Source organism: Aythya ferina (genome assembly GCF_964211825.1).
Source record: "Aythya ferina genome assembly, chromosome: 24".
In the NCBI taxonomy this organism is placed as follows: Eukaryota; Metazoa; Chordata; class Aves; order Anseriformes; family Anatidae; genus Aythya; species Aythya ferina.
In genome coordinates this window covers 2,329,107-2,354,256 of record NC_140322.1, presented here as the reverse complement: position 1 = coordinate 2,354,256, position 25,150 = coordinate 2,329,107, and the positions used below count along the sequence as shown (strand labels likewise).

The 25,150-nt window shown below is 61.4% G+C and overlaps 1 protein-coding gene across 1 annotated transcript in view; it reads left to right on the top strand.

Moving 5' to 3' along the window:
• Positions 1-529: 529 nt before the first annotated feature.
• Positions 530-25,150, top strand: part of COL8A2 (collagen type VIII alpha 2 chain) — a 32,341-nt gene continuing 7,720 nt past the window's right edge. The window contains exons 1-2 of the mRNA XM_084497165.1: positions 530-661; positions 22,331-22,510. Of these exons, the coding sequence (XP_084353291.1) occupies positions 22,348-22,510 (163 nt within the window). The 5' untranslated portion in view covers positions 530-661; positions 22,331-22,347. The remainder of the gene's footprint in view (positions 662-22,330; positions 22,511-25,150) is intronic.

Here is a 25,150-nt window from a genome sequence, read left to right as displayed (position 1 = left end):
GCAGGGGGCTGGCTGGGAGGGGTGGGGGGGGGCTGCACTTAGTTATTTTGCACGTAGTTGCTGTAGATGGTTGGGGAAGGGAGGAAGAATCCTGGGCTGGAATTAAGAATAAAAATAGAAAAAGGAAAAAAATAAAAGAAAAAAAAAAGAAGAAAAGAAAAGAAAAGAAAAGAAAAGAAAAGAAAAGAAAAGAAAAGAAAAGAAAAGAAAAGAAAAGAAAAGAAAAGAAAAGAAAAGAAAAGAAAAGAAAAGAAAAGAAAAGAAAAGAAAGGAAAAGAAAAGAGGAAAAAAAAAAAGAAAAAAAAAGAAAGAAAAAGAAAAAGGAAAAAAAGAAAAATGAAAAAAAAAAAAAAAGGAAAAAAAGGAAAAAAAATGATTATTTTTTTTTTTTAAAGAGGGAAGGAAAAGTCTCCGCAGCCAACCCAGCCCGGCCCAGCCGGCTGCGAGCCGCCCCCTCGCCCCCTCCCTCGGTCCCGCAGTCCCCGCTCCGCCCCGCTCCGCGCCCCCCGCGCCGCCCCGCGCCCGCCGCCAGAGCGGCCCCGGCCCCGTCCCGGCCCCGTCCCGGCCCCGTCCCGCCCGGGGCAGGCAGCGCGGCTCGGCTCGGCTCGGTTCGGCTGCTCCTCCAGCCCCCGCTGCGAGCCTCGGGAGCGCCCCGGCCAAGGTAAGGGCGCGCTGCGCCCCCCCAGCCCGCCCCGCTCACCTGGCTGCGGGGAAATGGGGCTGGGGGCGCGGGGGGGAACCCCGTCACCGGACCCTATAAATGCGACGGCTTTTCCCTGCCCGGATCTTCCTCGCGGTCCTCTGCTAGCCTGCATGCTTCTGGTTCTTTATTTTTCCCTTTTGTCATCCCTTCTTTCCCCCTGACCCGCTTTATTCGCCTGCCTCCTGCGCCCCGAGGACCCGCCGCGCGCCATCGGTTGTGGGGGGACCCAAGCGGACCCCGCCAATACCTGGCCCCAACTTTTGGACTTTCTTATCCCATTGCTGCGAAACACCCTGCTGGGATCAATAGTGTTCGGGGGCAAGTGCCGAAACCTTTGGGGTTGCCACCACCAGCACCTCGGTGGCGCGATGCCCTTGCCCCGTGGGTGCCCGTCCCCTACAGACCCCAGCACCCAAGGGCTCCTGGCAGCACCGGTCGCGGTGGCTCGATCCCAAACACCTTGGCAAGCACAAGGTGCTTATTTTATTTGATTTTTTTCCCTTTTTTTAAGAGCCTTGCTGTTAATTGGCTCCCGATCCTACCGAGCAGTCCCCGTGAGGCACGGCAGGTCCCCCCCGTGCGTTAGCCCCAGGCGAGGCAATAACCCGCTGGAGCTATTTTCTCATCTACGGGCAGCTTTGCTATAAGGAACATGTTTAATAAATCATAAGGCCGGTGAATTCCTGGGATTTTTATTGCTTCTGTAAAAATGCAGTTTTGATCTGTCTGCGAGGGACACTGGGAAACAAAGCTGCTCCTTTCGGGGGCCGGATCCTGCGAATTTAGGACAGGGACCTGGCAGCGGGGTGGGGGCTGCGGGCCCCCCCAGTGCCGGGCAGCACCCCACCCCTGAGGCTCCCTGTGGTTTTCTGCCTCTGCCCCATCCCTCGGAGGGGCTGAATATTACTGGGGGGGGGACACAAGCCCCCGTGAGACCCCCGCTGGCCCCCACTCAGCTCCCGTGTGCCGCCGGGGCTGGGGGAGCCGACGTGCGCACGGAGCGAAGGCGGCGATGCCAGGGGAAATCGCGCAGCTAGAAACCCAGCCAGGCTGCGGCCGGGCTTCGAATTACATTTTTCCTCCTCGCCCTCTCGCCTGGGGGCAAGAGAAGCAGCGAAAACAAAAGTGCTCCAAAAAACCCGAGAGAGATCCTTACGGGAAGGATCGCCCCGTTTCCAGCGGGCAGCCTGCCCGCCTGCCCGCACCCCGCAGCCTCACCAGAGCTCGGCCGCGCGGGGCTGCCGCACAGCAGGGCGTGGATTTCCTAACACGCCGGGGCAGAGGAATGAAAAGCAAGAAGTTTTCTTCCTCAGCTCGTTCCAGCCTGCGTGCCGGGGTGCTGAGCTGTGGCTTGAAGGGCACCCTGAGCTCTGAACCCAAGCTGTCAGGAGCTTGGGAAGTGCGCGGCGCCGGAGCCAGGGCGCGGGGTTAGGAGTGCAAGAGGTGCTCGGAGGCGCCCAGCTCTGTCCTGCTGGAAGGATCCCCGTGGGATGCCACCACCGAGCAGCAGTTTGGTGACCCAGCCTTGCGCTCGTTTCCTGCCATGCCCTTTGTTTCAGGCTGCGCAGAGCCCGGCTGCGGCGGCGGAGGCAGGGGAGGCAGCTTGGCTTTGTACGGGGAAGCGTTTAAACCCCTCGCCCTGATTCAGATGTTCCATTCATACGAAACGCCGTCGCGCGGAGTGTGAATGGGGACTGCTGGGGGATTTTTACGGCAATAAGCCCTAGAAGTGTCAAAAGTTATTCACACCTTGGTGAAATCAAGGATATTTCTGTCCGGGGCTCTTGGCAGGGGCTCAGCATGGCTCGCGTTGTGTCGGGTTTTTGGTTTCCCATTTGGATACCGGGGTGGGGGGAGCACTACAGCGTCCGTCTCGCCCCGACGTCCCGGTGCTGTAAGTGTCTCAACACCTGGGGGGCTGTGGGGCTGTGCCGGGGGGCGCGCACACAGCCCCCCAGCCCCACGGGGGTCCAGCTGCTGTAAGGCAGCGGGTGCTTCTGTGGGGCATGAGCCCGGCGTTGGCCAGCAAAGGGTGAGCCCCCCCTGCCTCGCAGGAGCCGCAGCAACAATTCAGCAGCCTGGCGTGAGCATGCTGCCCGCCCCGGGGCTGCTCCGCACCCGCTGCGCTCGGCTCAGCGTTGAGAAATCCCTTCCCCTCCTGGGCCCTTTGGGGGGGGTGCAGCTGGGCTGGTACCGATGGCGAAAGTGTCTTGGGGTCAGGCGTGTCCCTGGGGGTGTTGGCATGCTCCAGAGGAGCTGCCAAGTCCATGCTGGGGAGCGTCGGTTTGGGAGGAAATCGGGGAAAAAGCCTCTCGGGCACGGCCCCGCTGCCAGGATGCGCCCCAGGTGCGGGGCCGGTGCCCGAGGGGTGCTCTCACCTCCAGCAGCCGCTCCACGCAGCGCTTCTGGGCTGCTTCAAGCTGCTGTAAATCCTCCCCGAAGGAACCGGGAAGACAGTTTTATGGCTGCCGGGGAGGAAGATTAGCAGGGTGTTGTTTTCAGAGCTGATCCATCACGGGACGCGGGCGCCGCGTGGTGCATCCGCGCGCTCGGCTGCTCGCGGGGGGCGCGGAGATTCCTGCGAGGGGTGAGATAACGACGCCTGCTTTTAATGCTCCGACTCCTCTTGGGATCTTGGGGTGATAAAAACCACCTCGGCTGAGCCCCCACACCCCCCCTGGTGCCCGTGCTGCAGCCGGGCTCCCCGCGAGCAGTGCAGGGGGGGCAGCGTGGCAGTGACAGCACGTTGGGGCAAGGCCACCTGCGAAACGCATTAACCCCGGTGGAAGGGGCGTGCAGGGCCCTTCCCTTCCCCTTTCTCACACACCCCCTCTGTCATTCTCTCATATTTCAACTTGTCCGCAGCTCGGGAAGCGGCAGAGTTTCCATTGCCTTGCGCTAAAGAAAACGTCTGTGACAACAAAACCGAGGAGCTCGGCAGGGGGAGGGACGAAGAGACGCCAAATTTCACTCGGTTCCCCCCAGGTGCTCCCCCCGAGCTCTTCCCTTTGGAGAGGTGCAGACCCCGGGGCTCCCCGCAGCCTGCCCGGTGCCCTGTGTGCTCACTCACCAGCTAATTACAGAGGCCAATTAATTCAGGGGGCACTGACTCGCACCCGAGGGCTCCCTGCCCCTCTGCGGTTTCTCTCCCCTGGGTGTTTTGGGGAGAGGGCTGGGTGCTGCTGGCAGCCCCTTGGCCACATCCTGCAGAAATCCTGTGGGACCGGAGCCCCCTGGGGCTGCAGGCGGTGCCAGGGCCGTCACCCCATGCCTCCATCTCTCCTCCCTCCTGCTGGGCTCAGCCCAGTGCCACTGGCCCCACGGGACAGCTCGGGGGCTGCTGGACACCAGGAGCCGCTTTCCCTTTTCCCCTCGTCACCAGAGTCGCTCCCGAGTCCCATCCCGGTGTGCCTGGCCTCCTTCCCGGTGCTGCCTGGTCTCTGTGCGACCCCGAGCATCGCCTACAAAGCGGTGAGATGAAACCCCACAGCCAAGGGGGGGCCTTTGCACCCAGCCAGGTTTCAGTGCAGCACCCAAACGCCTGCTCGGGGCCGCTGCAGGCAGCAGAGGCCAGCTCGGGTGGCCACGGGGATGCTGTGCTGCACAGCCCCGGTCCCTGTGTGCATCCTGTGGCTTCTCAGGAGATGCTGCAGGATCCTGACCCTTCACCGTGCCCACCTCCTGCCCCAAACCCTCCTCAATCCCTCCAGACCCCCCTCGGCCCCCTCCCATGGCCAGATCCTGCTCCCCCCCCGGGGACCTGCTCCCGAGCGCCGCAGGCAGGAGCCGGGGGTTGTTAGAAGAGGGACGAGGGGAAAAAAAGGAGCCCAAAAGCAGCTGCGTGGGGTTCTCTCCTGTACCCTCAACCCGTCTGCAGAGCAGCTCTGGCCTCCTGTGGCCCCGGTGTCATCCGAGTTCAGGCGGCAGAGCTGCGGATCGCAGGCAGGAGCCGCAGCCAAGATCCCCGGCTGCCCTGCAGCAGCTCTCGTCTCCCTTCCCTGGGGCTGAGCCTGTCCCTCTGTCCCATCTGGAGATGTTTGTCCTTACAGACTCTCTGGGGCGCCTCTCTCCAGGACAGGGCTTGGCAAGAAATGACTGGGGAGGAGGAAAATCCTCTCCACGTCCACCTGCGGCTCTGTGCGGGCAGTGAGGGGCAGGGGGAGAGGCAGAGGCCGAGTTTTTCCCAGCTTGGATATTTCGCACCAAAGACCCGAGTCTTTAGCATCGAGGTTCAGCACTCTCAGCCCCCAGCAAACCTTCCCCGGGCAGGATGTGGCCCCGGGGATCCCCCCCAAAACCGGCAGAGTTCTGCAAAGCGTCTCCAAGCCCGAGGAGCGCAGAAAGCCCCGGTCGCTGGGATCTCGCCGCTCTCTGTTCCTCCCATGCCGATCTCCCTGGCCATTGCTGAGAGCCTCGTTATTGTTCTTGCAGAGGGTTTTGTTTCACTGCTGCCTTCCAAGTTCCCAGGGATCTAAATTGTAAAGAAGGGGTCTTGTAAAGAGCCCCGTCCAGATGAATGAGATGATACTGCTGGTATCGAGACGAGATCTGTCCCCATCTTTATCCGCAGACAATGCAGCAGTGGGAGCAAACAAGGATACAGCCTTTCTTCTGGGGCACATTAGCCAAATCAGAGCCTCCTCTTTGTTTTGCTCTGAAACCTAAGCCCCTGCAGCCAGACCACCTTGTGCTCGCAGCGCCCGGCTCTCCGCAGCCGTGGGGGAATTCAGCCCTTTCTCTGCCACGTCCCCGTGCCCAAACCGCGGGCAGGGCAGGTGCCTGCCTCTTTGGGTTTAGGGCGGGGGGGAATTTCTTTTCTGGAAGGAAAAACGATGTTTCTGCCTGCATTCTTTGTGCACCCACGGGTCTCCGTGCCGCTCGGGGTGCTGCTGGGCAAGGGGGCACGAGCTGCAGGAGGTGGAGGCTGCCCTGTCTGTAAGGACAGCCGGCGTTGGGGCAGCGGGGGCAGCTCTGCGCACGAGGCTTGCTGCGGTGCCTGACGCCTGCGGCCGCTTCACCTGCTTCCCCATTTCCTTACAAGTCCTACAATTCAGCCCAGGTTTGTTTTAAGAAGTTACCGGAGGCTGAGAGAGCCTGGGACTGATTTATGGCTTCCCATCAAAATCGTGTGGTTTCACCACGGCGCTTGGAAGCCCCGGCTGCGTTTTTTTTATTTATTATTTTTTTTTTTTTGTTCTTTGCTTTCGAGACGTTGGCTCTGCTCCAGGCTCGGCTCCTCGGGGTGAGAGCACGGGTGCAGGGGGAGCCCCAGGGTGGGAGCATTCGGGTGTCGTGGGGGAGCTGCACCTCGCCACGGGGAGCAGATTTTGTGTCAGGACCACACAGCCACCGTTTTAGGGGAGCGCCGATAAGGCGAGGGGAGGTTTGGCACGGCGGGGAGCTGCAGGGCTTCCTCTGCATTCCTCCTAGCTTTAATTTCAACATCGGCCACTTATCACCCTTGCATCCTGCTAACGTTTAAGTGGCTCGGTGTCAGCAGCTCCCAGCGAGCTCTCCCGTCCCCTTTTTGTGCCGTGCAAGAGCCGCTGGGTTCCTCCGTGCCCTGCTCCCACAGCCACAGGCTGAGCCGCCGGTACCCACCGAGGTTAAGTATGTGGGCTTTTGCCAGATAAGCATATTTTCAGCCTCAAACATGCATTGTCAATGACTTCAGAAAGGTATTATTCAGCTGTTGCAGTGCTCTGTAAGCCAGCCAGCCGGCGTAGGGAAACAAGCCTACTTTTATTGCTGTTTCTTCGTATTTCCTGATAGTGCCAGTCTGGCACTCGAAAGCCACGGGTCAGATCCCCGCAGATTTGGGTTAGGATTACAGCAGCGATAGCTTTGTCTTCCCTTTGCCGTTAATTCCAGACCCTTTGGGCCCCAGCGGGGTCTCACTGATAACCTCACCCCGAAACCTCACCGCCCTGTGCGCCAGCCCGGGCGCAGGAGCCGACCACGGCGCTGCTCGGAGCGGGCACGGGCACCTCGGGGGCAGGGAGGGCACCGGGGTCCTGGGACCCCACGATGGCCACGGGCCCACAGAGCTCTGGGCAGCATGCTGGGGGAGTTTTGGCTTTGTGGACGGAGAGGAATAGGGCTTTGCATCACCCAAGTGGCAGGGTCGGGGTGGCGACGCGCAGGGGCTGTGCCGCACCGAGCATCCCCTGACAGAGGTGGCGCAGAGTGATTTGGGGACTTCATGGTTTTGATTATTTATGTGGTAAAGTAAAGATGAAAGGGAGAAGCAGGCGTCTTTGCATCACATCCCCTGTCTGCATCCAAAGGAAGCTGGGGGGGGACTTTTTTGCTTTTTTCATGACCGTTTCCCCCGCCAAGGCGGGGCTGTGCTGAGCACCGGGAGCACCTCGCCGGGGTCCCGCACCCTGCTCCTTCCTTCCTGAAGCCTTCGCAGAAACCTCTGCACCACAACCAAGCCCCTGGCCGTGCCAAACGCCGTGCCAGCCAGCTCCACTGCTCTGGCCGGGTGCGCTCAGCGCTGCTCAATGCATCCCCCCGTGCCTGTTGCCGTTAAGCCTCCTCATCGTTGTTTCTCCAAGACCATGTGTGATGTTAGTGCTGAATGCAAGCTATGAGCTCGGATGAGACCCCAGAGCCCCTCCAAGCACTTAGAAGCGGAGCTCTGCAATGAGTTTGTAATTATTTTATTTTAGCTGGGTATTTTCCTCCCCCCGGGGGAAGGCCAGTGCAGCGTATAAGCGCGGGCCCGTGCCAAACCGTGCCCAGGCAGCGCTTTTATGAAATGTTGGGCTCCTCAGAATTAATTTCATTTGAAACATTCTTCTCGTTTTTCATAAAGCACAGCAAATCCGCGGTGCTTACGGCAGGAATGCACCGAGTGCTGCCGGGCAGACACGAATTCCCCACGGTGCACGGATGGGGCGGGGGCTTCCCCGGGTGCGAGCCCCCGGCCCCCCCCCGTGCCCGAGCATCCCCCGGGGAGCAGGGGTGATGCTGGGACCATCCCGCAGCCAGCCGTGCCCATGCGAGCGGGTGGTGCTGAGCAGGAAAAGGGCACAGCTGCCGGCTCTCGAAACCACAGATTTTTTTCATTTTTTCCCCCCTGACACATCCAGATTTTGTCATTTTGCCTGGCGGTCGCATCCCCTCGGTGGGGGCGGCTTTGCCCTCTGTGACCGTCCCTTCCCGGGGTCTGGGGGGAAGCTGGCGGCCGTCTCCTCCTGTCTGGCATTTGCAGGGCCGTGGGAGGAGCGGGCTGCTTGTCCCCAAAGGTCAGGGAAATGCCAGCGAGGCCGCCCCATGGGTGAGTGCCAGGCGCGAGGGCAGCGGCTGCCGGCTTGCTGCTGGGCTGGGAAAGGTCCTGGTAAACGGTCCGCTGAGTGCCCTGGCTGCTGGGCGCTGATCCTGGGGTGAAAATGAAGTGGATTTGCTCAGGTGGCAGGTTGTAAAGAATTCAAGCGGGTTTTGGGGCTGGAGTAGTGAAACAAGGGGCTCTCGGTGCTGGAGAGCCAGCAGCAAGGGAAGCGCCGCGGGAGAAATAAATCCGCACCCGTCTCATCGCTGGATGCAGCTCAGATCTTGTGAGCCCCCCCCGGGCTCAGCACTGATGGGGTTTAGCTCCCTGGGGTCGGATCCTGGTGGGAAGCAGACCCCAAACCCCGTTACCCTGGCTGCTGCCCCGCTCCGCCAGCATCCCCGGCAGGAGCCCGGAGCCGCGCTGGGAGCTCTGGCTCGCACATCTTCCCCTCTCACCTGGCTGACGTGCGCCAGGCCTGCCTTAAAGAGCTGATTGTGGTGGATAAGAGGAGGATTAGAGGGTTTAGCAGGTGTCAAGCCTCGTATTTCACCGTGATGGAGGGGTGTACGCGGCTGGCTCTTCCCTGCTCCTGCCTGAGCCCTGCCGGAGCTGGGGCTGCCCTTTCCTTCTAAATATTTGCTGCTAATGTGGGATAAATTTGAAATCTGGGGGGGCTGCAATACAGCGGGGCAAGCTGGCCCAGCTGGGTGGCTGCATGCCCGCATCCTGCTGCTGGGACAGCTGCATCCCTCTGAGCCCAACAGGCTCCATCCCATCCACACCCTTCCCTTCCCTTCCCTTCCCTTCCCTTCCCTTCCCTTCCCTTCCCTTCCCTTCCCTTCCCTTCCCTTCCCTTCCCTTCCCTTCCCTTCCCTTCCCTTCCCTTCCCTTCCCTTCCCTTCCCTTCCCTTCCCTTCCCTTCCCTTCCCTTCCCTTCCCTTCCCTTCCCTTCCCTTCCCTTCCCTTCCCTTCCCCTCCCTTCCCTTCCCGCAGGGCCACATCAGGACAGCCTCGTGTCCCCCCCAGCCACTCCATCGTCCCCCCCAGCTGCCTGTGGATGCGTTGGCACTTGCCAAAGTGGCCCATGGGTTTTGCCAGCCCGAGGAGGGTGCTGAGCCCTGCTCACTCCCCGCTTTGCTGGGTCAGCATCAGCGCACGGGGCTGGGCCACTTTGCTGCTTAAACCGAGTTTTCTCCAGGAGACTGGGGGGGCCTCCAGACAAGGAAGGGGCTTTTGTGCGCCGGGCTGCAAGCCGATCCATCTTTTGTGGTTTCGCTATTTTGGATGATGCACTTTGTTATTCCAAGAACCACCCGGCAAAAGGACCCGGTGAGCCGAGTCCCCGCCGGTGCCTTCGCTCGCTGCGCCCACCTGGGGCCCGCTGCAGGCACCGGTGCCCCCGAGCACCTCTGCTACTACACCAGGGGGAGAAGGCAGCAGCCAGCGTCCCCGTCTTGCGAACGGGGCCGTGCTGACGGGGCAGCTTGGGGGATTAGCCGGGGTTGGGAAAGCCAGAGCAGCAAGCGGAAAATGTGGGGTTTGCTTAATTCCCCGGCACACTCGTGTCCCGGGCGGCACGCTGACAATAACCCGATTGTGGCCGCGCTGCCGGGGGTCCGAGCTGGTGCTGGGGTGCCCGGGCAGCCCCTTTGCCCCTCCTGGATAAGGCTGGGCCCTCACCTCCAGCCCCCTGAGCTTGGGATCTCGGCAGGACCTGCAGGGTTTGCGTCTTGACCACGCGCCTCTCCATCGGTGACGTGCGTGGGGAGCGCTGGAGCCAGGGCACCGCTGTTTGGGGTGTGGATGGGGACTGGTCCTGCAGCACCCCGAGCTGGGCACGGGCACCTCCAAGCTGATTTCTCGGGCCCCCAGGGCCGGGTGTTTGGGCTGGAGCATCCTTGGCCCGGCCGGCATCGCCTCCTGCCGCGCAGGGATGCTGCTGGCTCTGTTTGTCTTGGCTCCGCCGGGCTTTTTCCTGCATGAGAGCTGCTTGTAGCTGGGCAGGAGCCAGCGGGTTTATAAATAAAAGCATCGGACACCTCTCTGGGTGGTGCTGAAAGTTCCCGAAATAGCCTCGCGGCCCCGCCAAGGCTCGCGTGGCCGGGCTGTTCGCAGCAGCAGCAGCCCCGGGTCTGGGTGTGGAGGCAGGGGCTGGCCCCGGCTGCTGCCTCCGTCCCTCCCGCACCCGCACCAGCTCCGTGCTTCCCTCCGTGATGCTGGGAAGCACTGGGAAAAGCTGCCTCGGTCGGCTTGGAGGCATCCCCTGCATCACCAGCCTGCCACTGGGATGTCCCCAGCTGGCTCTGGGGCTGGCTGTCCCCGTCCCCAGTGAGGACGATGCTCCGGGAGCGGGCACCGGGGGCTACCCAGGGGCTCTCCACCTGCAGGAACGTCCCGTGCCTTGGATTTTCCCCAAAGCTCTGGCCTGGAAGGGATCATTTGAGGGCACGGGAGGCTGGCCTTGTGCTGCGGGTTGCTCCCTTTGGGAAACCAGGAGGTTTGCAGGGTGCCAAGGCACAGCCGAGCCCGTTCAGCACCGCGGCAGCCCCACACCCCCTCCAGGCTCCCCTGCCATTTCAGGCAAGCCGTGCTAATTCCCGTTATTTCTCCACCAGCAGCAAAGCTGGAGCTGCCTGACCCCGTTGTGATCCCGCCAGCCTCTGGGTGCAGAGATTTGGGGCACGATGGTGCTGAGCTCAGGAAGCTGTGGGCATCACCCAGCCCCCGGTGCAGCAGGAGCCTTTCCCCGTGCTGCTCCCCACACAACAGCTTTTGGGTTAAAAATTGAAGGGTTTCTCTTTTTTTTTTTTTTTTCCTTCCTTTTTATTTTTTTTTTATAATTGTCCTCTAGAAAAATAGGATGAATAGGTTGATTTAATTTTTTCCCCATGTCTCGTTGCCACATGCCCATAAATCCTGGGCGAAGCACAGCAGCGCAGCAGCCACAGCAGAAACCCGGAGCTCTCCAGAGCGCGGCACGCTCGAGCCCGGGGGCTCAAACATTTCCCATTTCCTCGAAGGCAGAAAGAGGAAAATGCCCAGGGCTTCTCCTGAGGGGTGATTTTTTGCCATTTGCGCCCCGTGCATGGGGATGAGCCACGTGCGTGCCGGTTCTGCCCGGCACCTGGGCAGCTTTTCTGCATTTCAGGGTCATTTTGGGATTCCTGGCAGTGCTCGGAATCCGTGCATGGTGGTTTTCCTGGGAGCTTGCGGGAACCCCTGCATGCCTGGGCTTTTGCACGGCACAATTGAGCAACAGAGACCGGGATTCATGCGCTGCCCGCCCTCGGGACAGAGCGTCTGGTGACGGCTGTGCCCCGCTCCGGGCTCCCGTGTGATTTCCGAGCCTTGCAAAGCTCCTGGTCCAAGGTCAGCCCCCGGGCAGGCACGGTGCCCGGCCGCCTCCGCAGCCCATTCGGCATCCCTGGACCCGTGGGGACGGCGTGAATGGAGAGTCCCGGTGCGCCGTGCCAACGGCGAGCATCCTCGCATGGCCTCAGCTCTCTCCTTGTGCAGGGCGGGAGCGTGGGGACAGCGAGGCTGGAGCCCCCGGGCTCAAACCCTGCAGTGCGGTCCCATCTTGCTGCCAAACTGGTTTGTAATGGGAACAAACGGCCGCCCCAGTGAGGAGGCTGGATGCTGCCCGGGCACCGGCGCTGGCTCGGAGCTGCCGCGGGGCTTGGGAAGCGGGTGCTGAGCGTGGGCAGAGGGAGGCTCCCGCATGCCGCAGCCCGGAGGGGAGCCGTGCATGGAAAATAGGAGCCGAATGTTTTTCCAGCTTGAAGCCCAAACAAAAGGTTTTGTAATAAACGCGTCCCTCGGCCCCGGCTCCGCACCCGCCGCGGCGCCCCCCGATTCCTCCCCGTGGCGCTGCCAGGACGGGGGCCAAGGGGCAGAGCAGTCCCAGGCCCTCGTGCCACGGGGCAGGGCCCAGCGCCGCCGCGAGCCTTTTTGCTTTTTCATGCAAAATCTGCCCTTAAAAAGATCGCTCCGGCGGGGTTTTGTTGGCTTTGGTCAAAAGCGGGACGCGGACACACGGGAAAGAGGTGAGGATTTGGGTGCCTGCGGGGGCCGCGATGCCCGGCGGGTTTGGGCTTCTCCTCCTGTTGGGGGCACAAGGGGGGCTCGCAGTGGGGTCGCTGCGGGTCGGGAGGAGCCGGGGAGCAAAAGGGCACTGGGAAACGGAGCCAGCCCTGTTTTTTTTGTCTGTCTGAGGGCTGGCGGCGCTTACAGAAATAAACAAGTCCCACCACGCAAACATTCAGCGTCTTCTTCGCTGCTGGTGCTTGAGCTCCGGGTCCGTCATTTGGCTTGGCAAGGGGTCAGCGGTAATAAAGCCTGCCCGAGTCAAGAACCCCTCGCCTTGGCGGGACACGGGGCTGGCTCTGATGCTACCAAACCTTTAAAATCACCCAGGTCGCCGGCTTTGCAGCAGTTCTGATGCTGCATCCACTGCTCCTATGGGCCGCCTTCCCCAATGGGGTCCAGAAGAGTTTTTTTTCCCCCCCGGGATGGTCGTTCCCATCATCATCGCTGCGGCCACCCCGATGTATTTGGGACCTGCCGTGTATTTGGGACAGCTCAGCTGGTGGCAAAGCCTAGGAGAAGGAGAAATACCAGGGGAAGGGCCGGGGTGGGCTCTGCTCCCCCCTCCGGTCCAGCCAGGCACGGGCAGAGGGAGGCTTCGGGGTCTGGAAGCCTTTAAAGCAGATTAGACCAGATATTGGATTGCACTGGAAATTAGGAGCCCGGTAATGAGATTGTGGCTTCGGCTAGCTGCAGATTAGCGTTACTCGGGGTTTGAAGCTCTTTGTTTATAACAAATAGAGATGGGGCAGGCAGACAGACAGACAGACAAGCCCTGTCCCAGCGGTGGAGCTGCAAGGCTGCCACGGGTCGGGGCTGGGGGCGTCGAGATCTCCCCTGCACCTCGGGGTCCTGGGTGACCCCTGGGGTCCCTCATCCCCCTCCACACACCCCGGGAGCAGGGTGAGGACGGCGGGCACGGGGCTCGGCCGCCTCTGCCAAGGGGTTCAGAGGGGGGCCGGGAGGTTTGGAGCCATCTCCAGAGGAGCGGAGGGGTTGGAATTCCCTGCGAGGCTTTCAGCTCGGAGACAAAAGAAATGTGGGAACTACTTAAAAAAAAAAAAAAAAAAAAAAGGGAAAAAAAATTTCAAATCGAAAAATCAAAACAGCTGATTCAGTGGTGTTGAAACATCTTGTGACAGAGCCGGAGGAATTTTTTCCAAAACGGGGTTCTGGGAAGGATCGGCCTGGTTTTAGCACAGCCCGCTTCCGTCCCTGTGCACGTGCTGCGGGGCCGCGTCCCCCCCGGGCACGGAGCTGAGCCCCTGGGGACCCCTGGGGCTGCTTCCTCCGGTGCTGCAGGCTCGTGGGGTGCTGCATCCAGCTCTCCTGAGCTGGGTAAAGGATCCAGATCGCCTCCACCCCCCGCCGAAATGGTCATTACGGGGAAAATCTGAAATACAAGCCGGGAGCGCCGCAGCCAACGCTGGCCGGGCGGCGGGAGCGTGGTTTCTGGTAGCGGCTTGTCAGAGTTTCCACTGAACACCTCGGGCTTTCTGGGATCTCACATCGGCTGACATAAATTAAATTAAATTAAAGAACATAAACTAAGCTAATGTCTGAGCGCCGCGCACCCGATCCCCTTACCGGGGCGTGAGCGCGTTTGAAGTGCGGCCGGCGCAGACTGGAAGGGGGCAAGAGGGGAAACCGGGGCGGGCGTTTTGGTGCTGAGCCCGGTGTAGGGGCACGGAGCAAGGCACGGGGCTCAGCAGAGGGGCTACGAGCACCCGAGTGCAGCAGGGGATGGGGATGGTGGGCAGGGGGTGCCCCAGGGTGCTGGGGGCGCGGGGTGCCAAGGGCTCGAGCTGGGGCGGCAGGGGGAGAGGGGGATGTTTGGGTCCGGCCGGAGGGAGCCGGATATTTTTTTTTAATTTTTAATGAGTTAATTGACAGAACGCGGAAAAGTCACATGCTTTAAACCCGTGAAATCCCCGAGCCAAGGCTGGGCTTGTCAGTCATTCTTATAGGGCAAAGCCAGGGCAGGACCAGGCGAGGGGCCCCGTGGTGTGGAGGGGCGCAGCCTCCGCTCCTCCTGTCCCCCCCAGCACCTCCTGTCCCCTCCAACACCTCCTGTCCCCCCCCAGAACCTCCCGTCCCCCCCAGCATCATCCCCACAGCCCACACCATGTCCCCAACCCCGCTGCCACCACACCTGAGACCCCGGGCATAGGGTGGGCGATGACAGATGGGGCTCCCGAGCACCCCACCAGGGGGATTCGCTGGGTGCTGCGTGCGGGGAGAGGATGGGTGCAGGGGGAAAAGGGTGGGTGCGGTGCCCCCAGGGGTGAAAGGGGGCTGTGGGGCTGTGGGGTGGGGACCCTGGGGACGGTGGCTGCTGGTGGGGCCGGGCAGGGCCGCGGCACCTCCCTGGCAGGTAACCCAATCCCTCCCCGCTGCCCCCCGCCCTCCGCCCCGCTGCCGAGCAGCAAACGCCGCCGAGGCTCCCAGTCCTGAAATTTATTTTAATGTAAACCTAGCTCTGAGGCAGCTTTTTCTCATTTTTAAACTATTTCATATCAATCCTTGGCCTGACATTTGTTTTCTTTGAATTTGGTGGGGAGCGTGGTCTGCATTGCTGAGGATATCTCCTCAGGAATCTTGGCAGAGGCCGCACCGTATCTTTGAAGAAACGGCAAATGCAAAACAGAAGGCAGATATTAGAGGAGCACAAACAAGATTTTCCCCATGCTCACCCCAGAAGCAGCACAGCAGCAGTGGCACCGGGGACTCAGTCCCCGAGGGACACCCCACGGGTGGCACCGCAGCTCCCCGGGCACGGGGTGACCCCGCTACACCCCCAGACCCCAGGTGGGGTCGGTGGCCCCGACACTGGTGGCACTGCCCCAGGTTTTTTTGGGTGCCATCGGGTCCCCAGCACCTGTAGCAGCACGGCACGAGAGGAAACGGGGATCAAAGGGCCCAGCAAAAGCAGGGAGCCGGGATTTCAGACCCGTGACATTAAAATAAAAGGACTGTTAGGATCAACACTGAAACGCAGTTTCCCATCCCAGGCAGCCAGCCTCGCTGTCAGAGAGCTGGGAGGATTATGTACTTTGGCATTTCACACCCGAGAATCGGTTTTCACGGCAGCTCACAAATTTGCTGTCGTATCTGGGCGGCCAGGAGAGCACCAGAACACGGACGAGGAGCGCGGTGGTGCTGAGCCTGGAAAAATAACCGAGTGGGGATGCCAGGACCGTGCCGGGACCACGAGGAGCCCACCAGTGCCACCAGAGCCACGGGGCACGAGGAGGAGCAGCCTGGGCTCTCGGTGCCCCCAGCTCCATCCCTGCCATGGCACGGGCAGTGCGCATCCATCCTGTGCTGTGGCTGATGGCTCCGTGCCACAAACCAGAGCCACCGAGGAGGTTTTTGTGAGCTCGGGGGTGATGAAGGGAGGTTGTTGTCCCAACAGTGCTTGGATCCAGGCAAGGAGAAGCTCCCAGACTCACTCACAAGGATCGTCCTGCGGAGCAGCCGCTCGCTGCTTAGATCCTAACGCGGCGAGGAACGAGGGGCTGTGCGCCCTGCCCGCCTTCTCCCCCATCTCTGCCCCCAGCCGCTGTCCCTGGGGCAGCCCCGATGCCCCCAGCTCTTGGCAGCAGCTGGGCAGTCCTGGTCCCCTCCACCCCCAGCCCCAAATTTCGCCCCAGTGATGGGTTGTGGGGTGCAGAGGACAACGCTTTGCTTGCCGTGGGTGCAGCTCGGAAGGACGGGAGGAGATGCCCGGCTGTGGCCACGCTGATAATTCTCCATCATCCCCCATCGTGGGGCTGCCCTGAGCGCCCTGCTCCTGTGCCCCGGGCATCAAACCCTCACGTGCAGCCTCGGTGCCACTCCTGGGATACTCCAGAAACCGACACAGCTCATCCTGCTGAGACTGAATGTGCTTGCTTTGATTTATAAAACACACAGAGGAATAAAGCCCTCTGGAGGAGGAGGGCAGAGCTCCAAGCCGCCTTGCCCCGCGGTGCACTCTCTCCAACCAGCACTCAGCCACCGCGGCTGGGCTGCGGCTTTGGCCAGGGCCCGGCTGAGCGGCCGCGGCTCTTCCCACCAGCCACCGGCCCCAAAAAGCCTGGCAGCTTTGGGTTCCCACCCTGGGCAATGTTGGAGACCTTGGCACATCAGGATACAGCGCAGAAACCTCCCCCGGGGATGCGCGGGCAGGTGCAGCGGGATGCAGCAGGTGTAGGGGATTTGGAGAGGCACGGGGCTAATCCTGCACGGGGCTGTGTGCGCCTTTGGTGTGGTGCTGCCCTAACTCCCTCAGTCCCTTCCCCTCATGAGGGGAAGGGACCAGCACTGAGGACCTGTAAACAAATAATTTTTGCAGTAAATAATGAAATGCCCCTGAAGACCCCACGCTGCTCGGTGGGGCTGGGCTCCCCAGCCTTTGCAGATCCCTTTGTGGTGTCCCCGTGTGGGATGGGGCAGCGCAGGCTGCGCACCCAAAGGCTCCAGCCGGGTTCATAGCTCGTTACCAAGCTGGTGACCCCAACACGAGGCCATTTTCAATGTCTGTGGCTCGTGGCCTCTTGCCTGCAAATTCCCTGCCATGGGAATCACTGGGCTTGGCGATTCCCAAACCCAAAAGGTTTGAAACCCTGCTTCTGCGAGGGACCCGCGAGGACGCGGCGGTGCTGGTCCCCGTGGACCCTGCGCAGTCCCTGCAGCGCCTTGCAGAGGGCTGGGTGCTGCAGCTGCCACCACCCCACACTGTCCGTGCAGGTGCTGCATGGCACGAGGCAGGGACACCACGCGCTGGCACCACCGACCTCACCGCGTGCCCTGGTGCTTGGCTCACCCCGCACCGTCCTTTCGTTTTTTTGGGAAGGGCACCATCCCCCCGGGAGAAGGAGGAGGAGGAGGAGAGGGGAAGAAGAGGGGAAGGAAAAAAAAGAATCCCCACAAAAATGTCTTCATAACAGGAAACGTCTCATAAAATACCTGTGGTTTGGCATGTGCGATCCGACTGGTCAAACTATGCACCTGGCAGGCAACCCTGCTATTAATGCTGCGCAGTCTGGTATTTCGGTGGGGCTGCAGCTCGGAGGGGGAGGACGGGAGCGGGAAGCTCGGGGAGCAGGAGCCCTCCGAGGGGCTGGGTGCGGGGGAACGTGCCCGTCGGGTCCCACGGGGGCTGGAGCAGCCCCGTGAGGGCTGAGACCCCGTCTGCAGCACCCAGGGGTGCGTTGTGCCAGGCTGAGCCTCCAGCAGAGCGTGCGGCTCCATGCCCGGCTGCAGAGCAGCCCGAGCATGCTGCTGTTAATTACTGCTTAATTACAGCAGGTCAGGGCGCTGGGGTTGGCTGAGCACCGCTGGGCGAGCTCCTGGTGCCCCCAAAAGCGGGCTCCTGGTGCAGTGAGACCTGGGGAAGGGCTGCAGCACTGACAAACACCCCGAGTGTGCTGCCTGGATCCGTCCTGGAGCTGCGGGTGCTGCTTCCAGGCTGGGCTGGCCGGGAAACATCAGCCACCGCTGCGTGCAGCGATCGCACAAAGGCCGTTTGTGAAGAGCCTTGTAAGAACAGAAACACCAAATTTCTGCAGGTTGGGGCCCTGCTTTTCCGTGCTGACCACGTCCACGCCTGAGCAGATGCGGGGCTCTCTGCCCAGGTCTCCAAGCGCTGCGGTGCCGCCGAGGCAGGGGGTGCGAGGAGCCGTTCCCCGGGGATGGCTTCGTCCTGCGCGTCAGCAGCGATCAGCCCGGGGCTCCGCCGTGCTCAGCGGAGGAGTTTTGACAGCTGGAGGTGAGGGATTAAGCCCTGAGCTGTGACCTGCGGCGGGCTCACGCCTCGCTGTGCCGCGGCACGCACACGCCGAGGGGCATTAATCCGCCTTAGCTGATCCCTGACCCGGTGGCTGCGGGATCAAGCGGCGGCACCGACCCCATCGGCAGCACCCCAGCTCCAGGCAGGATGAACCACGGGCACCGGGCGGCGTGCGCAGCGAGCAGCGTGTGCTGGAGCAGCGTGCACCACGTGCGTCCCCGCCGTGTCCCAAAAATCAGCCTGGCACCCCCGGGACATCGCCGCCGGGGCAGGGTGTGCTCCCCGCACGCTCCGCGCTCTCCACACGCCGCACATGGCTCAGGCGTGTTGGGAGGCGAGTCAAGACAAGAAGTACCCAGCTCGGGGTTTGCAGAAAGCTTTTTAGCAGCTGTGTGCAAACCAGCTGTTTTATGGCCGGCGCAGCGAGTGGAGTCTGGCTTCCTACAGCCTCGTGTTGTGTTCCTACAGCCCTCAAACTCCTCCCGTCGCAGCCGTGCCAGCGCCAGCCCCGCTCCCCTCCTGCTCCCCAGCTCGGCCGCGGGTGTCCCGAGCTCCACGGGTGCCGGCTGCCCGAGTGCCCCTGAGGTTGTTATTAACACAGCGGGGGTTAATTAGCGCAGAGCCCCCAGCTCCGGGGTTAATTTGGCTGCAGCTCCTGCAAGGATCTGAGTGCTACAGATGGACATAGTCGCTGCCCACTGGGCGATGCACCGTGCCGTGCCATGCCGTGCCATGCCGTGCCATCCTGTGCCAAGCCATGCCACGTTGTGCCATGCCATAATGTGCCGTGCCAAGCCGTGCCACGCCGTGCTGTGCCAGCTGTTGGGGCCAGGCGCAGCACTCCCAGGGTGTCAGGAAGCTGCGTGCAGATGGGGTGGGGTGTTTTTTTTTTTTCTTCTCGACAAGGAAAATGTTTTCTTGTTCCCTCTGATGAAGGGCGGGCGAGGCTCTGGATCCGTGCGGCGCGTACAGCAGCTTTTGGATCAGATCAGGTGTCATGCATTTAAGGACTCGCCCGTGCCAAGACTCTCCCTGCGCGCTCCTGCGCTGCGCGGCCGAGCCGCTGTGCGATGCCTTTGGCTTTCGCAGCCCGGCCTGCGGAAATAACGTGCTCGCTCCCCCTCTCAATAGCTCACTTTTCGTTTTCGACTCGTTTTATTATTATTTTTAAAGCATGTGTAGCGCAAACCAAATCACCTACCTCCCGCTGGAGTCGGTCCAGCCCCGTGTTGAGCTTGGAAAACCTCCCTGCTTTCTTTTTTATTGTAAATGACCGGAGGATGGAGCGGCTCGATGGGACACGGCGGCGTCCAAGCCCGCGCCGCCTCCAGCCCACCCACGCGCGCCGGCTGCACTCTCGGTGCTTTCTCTTCGTGCATTTCACAGCGGTGTGCCCGTGCCGTGCCCCAGGTGCTCCCAGTGCATGGCACGGGGATGGTGACGGGGACAGGGTGGTGACAAAGCTGCAAGGGGCTCGGGAACGCGGCCGGGGCTGGCATGGCCAGAGGTTTGGACTGGGGACAGCGTTGATGGCGTTTTTACTGCTGGGTTTAAACAAGTTCTCCGCTTTACTGACCTTCAACCGCAGTCACAGATCCCCCGTGGATCACATATATTGACTTAAAAAATAATTAGCGTCGAAGCGAGCGGGTGCTGCGCCCGCCTGCCAGCCCCAGCCTTAACATCGAAAGAGCAGGGGCCGTAAATCAGCTGCGGCCGCGCGAACAAGCCCGGGGCTGTGCGCGCAGGGGAGCGCACGGCTGCAGCTCTCCGCGAGCGGGGCCGTGCCGGGGGCTCGGACACGGGGCCGGGAAATGAAAGCAGAGAAGGTGCCGGGATTGCACCGCCGCTGCCGGATCCGGCCCCTGTGCCACTCGCCCCTGCCCTCTGCTTGGCCAGCACAAGGCGCAGCCTGTTCCTGGCGCGGCGGGGGCTGCGCTCCCCCAGCCCTGGCGCTGCTGTGAGAACAAGGTGACATTTCTTGTCTCGTTTCTCGTGCTCTAAGTGTGAGACTTTTTTTTTTTTTTTTTTCGATATTTTTTTTTTTTTTCCCCCTCCGGTGCTTTCATTGCGTGCCAGGGGTTTTTAACACGTCTGCTCGCGCGGTGCCAGGGGAGCAGACACTTGCACAGCTAGCGCGGCGGCGGCGCGCTCTGAAGCCGTGCCAGGGGTCTCCGCGCCGGGCCGGCCGCACACCCGCTGCTCCGGAGCCCGCTCCCCGCCGCCAGCCCCTTGGTGGGGGGGGGGGACGACAGCACGGCTTGGCTGAGCCCCCTGAACGCACCCCCTTTATAAACTCTCCGGCCCCATCTGCTCCTGCTGGGCTTGTTTTTCCTGGCCGGGGAGGTTGTGCTCCAACTACTGTACGGCGCGGGGACGGGCAGGGGATGGTGGCTGCTGGGCTGTCCCCATCCTGTGGTGCTTGGGGGCAGGAGGGGCTGTGCCACGGACCCGCGGAGCCCCCAGCACATCTCCCCTTCTCCAGGTGGGACAAACAAGCCCCCCGTGCCGTCCCTGCCAGCTGCAGATGGTTTGGTCCCGAACCGCTGGCCCTGTGGGATTTTTGGCCCCCCGGTGAGCCAGCCAGCTCGTGGCGGTGCCTTCAAGGATGGACACATCGCAGGGCTGCTAAGAGTGATTAATTACTTAACGCCGGAGATCTCAGGCATGAAAGAGCCTCTTCTTAGCCATGCTGTGCACACTCGATCCATCAGACCAAACTCCAGACGTTGCCAGTTTATTAAGTCACTGCCCGGGGGCACCGCCTATCGCAGGGACTCCAGCGGCCGGTGCCTGCCTTAAGCCACCTGTGGGGTCCCAGGCCAGGTCTGCGGCCCCGCAGCCCCCTCGGGAGGACAGGTGAAGCCACCTGGCCGGATTAATGGAGATCATGGGCGAGCTAAACCCCATCCAGAGGTGCTCCATGGCCACTTATCTCGGCCACAGAGCTGGCTGCCTCGATTTAGCACCCGGCGCACAGCGAGACCGCAGCTGGAGCCAAGCAGACAGATCGCCGTGGCCACCATCCCCATCCCCCTTCTCCCTTTGGCTCCAGGTGCTGCTGACGGTTATGGGGTGTCCCGAAACCCGCTGCTCCTCCTGCCCCATCCATCCAGCTGGGGATTGTCCCCATTGCCACAGCCCTGGTGGCACCTGGTGGCACTCGGGCTGAGCCGTGCCGAGGCGCTGCTCCCACGGTGTGGGCTGCTCAGAGCAACAGGGAGCATCCCATGAAAGCTCCCGAACCGAGGGGAGGAACAAGCCTGAGCAAAGCCCAAGTGGCAGAAAAGAGAGATAGGAAATGAGGGGAAGGGATGGAGTCAGAGCCAGAGGCACGGGGGTCATTCCAGGTAAGGAAAACAAATAAATAGCTGATTCAGGATTTTGTTCTCCTCTTTTATTTAGCAGAAACCGTATTTTTACAGCTGCAGTCCCTTAAAAACGGGATTTTTTTCCCCCCTTAAACAGACCCCTGTAAAATAATGCTTCATAAAAATAAGCGTTCCTCTTCTAAACCCCACAAACAATAAGGCCAACAAGGTGCTCGCTCAGCAGGGTCCTGCTCGTGCCCTCAGCCCCGGCAGCACACGAGGCTTCCGCCAACCTGCCAAGCGCTTGCAGCACGGGGAGCAATCCCACGCCAGGGCTCCCTTTACTTAATTTGGTTTAATTAGATTTCAGCTTATTTATTTATTTTTCCCCTCCACGCTGCAGCTTTTTTTTTTTTTTTTTTCGCTGCTGTTTCAGCAAAAGCGATCCAAGAAATTCCGACCAAATCCCGGCGCGCTGCAGCCCTGTCCCTGCCTCCCCGTCGGGGAGAGGCGAAGGGCTTAATTCTCATTAATTACCACCACGGGTCAATTATTGCGAGGAGGAGGAGAAGAAAAAAATACAACAGCCAAGCTCTTTGGCATCACGTGTTGTTTAAGCTTCTGAAAATAAACGTTCTCCGCAGATCAATCCGTTCACAGCTCTGCGCATGGGGCTGGCACAGAACATGCTGCTAGAGGAAAGGTGTATTTACAGAGGGTGTTTATTTTAAATAAACAGGCTCTTAAGGCTGAAGCTGCTGCTCCCAAACGCTGCAGCCCTCCCCGGGGCTTTCCCAGCCAAGGGACGGACCCAGCCTTTGCTCTCCGAGTGAGCTCCTGGTGCTGTGCACGAAGCACCGCAGCCAAACCCGAGTGTGGTGAGGTTTGGGCTCTGACCTTGCAGTTTGGGGCTGCCAGGAGCTGCCTGGGCAGGCAGGGCTCTGCTTATGGCACAGGATCCGTGCGTTTATCCTGCATCCCCCTGCAGGAAGGTCCCCTTCCCTGCTGCATGTCGGGAAGGGGAACGCTTCCAGGGGCGCACAGAAAGGGAATTTCGGGTGTCCCCGCTCCCCCAGGACCCTTCCTAGGGCCTTGGGTGCACGCTCCCCACTGATCCTTGTGGGGTGAGGGGTGGAAATCGGGCTCGGGTCCCCCCCTCACTGCCATTTCGTCCGCAGGAGCGGCGTGGGCCAGGATGCTGCCGGACGCCACGGTGCTGCTGCTGCTGCTGGTGGTGGTCGGCCTTCGCTCGGTGGCAGGAGGAGGAGCGGCGGGCTACGCGCAAGTGAAGTACATGCAGCCCATGGTGAAGGGGCCCCTGGGACCCCCCTTTCGGGAAGGCAAAGGGCAGTACCTCGGTAAGGGACGCGCTCGGCACGGGGCTGGGAGGATGGGGGGGATGAGGCTGCTGTGAGACTGGGGCACCGCAGCATCCCGCAGCATCCCACAGCATCCCATAACATCCCACAGCATCTCACAGCATCCAGTAGCATCCCACAGCATCCCATAGCATCCCGCAGCATCCCACAGCATCCCGCAGCCACCAAGCGCTTCCCCATCAACCCCAAGCCCCAGGGGCAGCCCCCTCCCAGTGGGTGCTGCCCTGCAGATTGTTCTCTTTCCCCCCAAAAAATGAAATAAGACCAGGGGATGACAGCATGGAGAGGCTGAGCAAAGCCCTTGCTGGGGCTGGGGGAGTTTCCCAGTTTTTGCCCTGCTTGCATCCCTTGGGGTGCTCAGTCTGGGTGCTCATGCACAAAGCAGCCCCACAGCCATTTGCTCTCCTTTTCCTCCTTTTCCGCACATTTTCCAGTGGCTTTGGGGCTCGTGCCCAGGCACGGGAGCCCTGACACTCGCTGTGTCCCTTTGTTAAACCCAAGCCATCCCCACAAGGCTTTTTTCCACTCCTCCACCTATTCCGTTTTCCCTGCCTGCGTTTTGCACCAGCTGGGAAAGGAAAGAGGGCCAAGGCCCAAGCTGGGAGACCCAGCCCAGCACGACGAGGGTGAGAGAGAGTGATTTCCTCCTCCACACGTGTTAAATCAATCCCCACCAGGCAACATGTGCCGCTCGGAGGGGCAGAGGCGCTGAGGTCATTGCTCGGAGCCGCCAGCCCCTCTGCTGCGCTTCCAGCCGAGCTGCAGCCTTTCAGAACCGCCGGCCCCGAGCCGCCCTGCCTGCACGCCCTGCTGGAACATCCTGCCTGCACGCCCTGCTCGCACGCCCTGTCTGCACGCCTTGCCTTCACACCCTGCCTCCGTGCCCTGTCTGCACGCCTTGCCTGCCTGCATGCCCAGCCTGCACTCGCACCCTCCTTGCACACCCTCCTTGCACACCCTGCCCACCCTGCAGCGCCCCAGTGCCCGCCTGGGGCTCCCTTTGTGCCCTGGTGCCAAAGCTCAGAAGCGTCCCCATCAGATCCCCAAAGCTGGGGGTTATTAGCTTGTGCTAATTACACACCCCCGCTGTAAAATTAAAGGTGTTGAGTGTGGCTGGGGATCTCTGAAACTTCTTGGCTTGTCTGCCAAGGGAGCCCCCAGCATCTCCATGAGGTGCCCGTGGCTGTCGTCACACCCCGGGTGATATCAGCACTTCGAGAGGGGGGCAGATGGGGGGCACCGAGCCCTCTCTCTGGTACCCACATGGTGCTCCTGCTGCTCTCCTACAGCCAGCACCACGGGATGGGCATCACCACGGGATGGGGCAGGTCCCTGGGGTGCCTGGTGGCTCTGCTGTGGGGGTGCAAGCATCACGGGGACCCCCCCCCCAAAGGCTCTCCAAGACCCAGACCCTCCTGGGAGCTGAAGTCTTGGCTCTGGGAGGAGAAACCGGAGAAGGTTTGGCTGCCGGTGGCTGATTTACTGCCGGGCTGAATGGCTTATCAGGAGTTCAGCTCAGCACATATGTCAGAAAACACACAGCAAAACCTGGAGCCGAGGCGCGCTCGGAGCCCCCCCTCCGCTCCCTGCCCCCTTCCCAGCTGTTGTAAAGCTGCTCCCTGAATCCCAGCCAGAGACAAAACCTTCCAGCGCAGCCTCACCAAAGAGCAGCGTTTCAGCTGCTGATGGGCCGGGATTCAAATATCTTCTCCCTGCTGCTTTTCCTTTTTTTTTTTTCCTCTTTCTTCCTATGCATCTGAGCGGCTCGTGCTGCCTCCGAGCCTGCTGGCCGTGGCGGAGCAGCGAGCACTGATGCAGGCTGGGCTGATGCAGGGCACAGCAGCCTCACGGGGTGAAAAAGGGCAGAGAGCACCCGGGGAGCTCCCGCTGAGGCTGGCGGCCCCGCTGTAGGATGGAGGAACAGGACCCTAGTGGCCCTCACCCTCCAAAAACCCCATGGGGAAAAATGGGCAGGGGGCCACACGAAGCCATCCGGGGATGCCGGTGCCTCCCGCATCCCACCCAGCTCCCAGCTCTGCTTAACCTCCCCTTGGCAAAGCAAATCCCTGCTGGCCCCCTGCCCTGCTCGGGGCTCAGCTGACTCGCCGCGACGGCGCAGGGCCGTGCCGGGCCCCCGCTGCCCCCCGAGCTGCCGGGACCCCTGCGGCCCCCTGCTGCTGCCCCAGGCTGGCCCCAGGGGGGCTGGGACCCCCGCCTGGGGGGCTAGAGCCAGCCCCAGGGCTGCAGGCACTGCCTGGCCTGCTGGTGCCATCTAGTGAGGACAGAGCTGCTTTCCTTGGGGTGCTGGATTGATTTTTCTGCACCCAAACTGGGCTCCTGGCTGCAAGGAGGCAGCTCTGGATGGCTGACAGCAGGGCTGGGTGCTCACCCTGTGCCTGGGCTTCATCTCCCCTTTCCAAACATCCCATCTTCCCAAACACATCCCTCCTGCCCAAACACATCCCATCTTCCCAAACACATTGAGCTGAGCTGTTTTAAGGCCACTGCGAAGTCGTAGCCCCATGGACAGCCCCATCCACCCTCCTGCCCCTGGCCCCACAGAGAGCATGAGGCCTCTTTGCCTGTCCGTCCCCACAGAGCAGGGATGCTGACAGCATT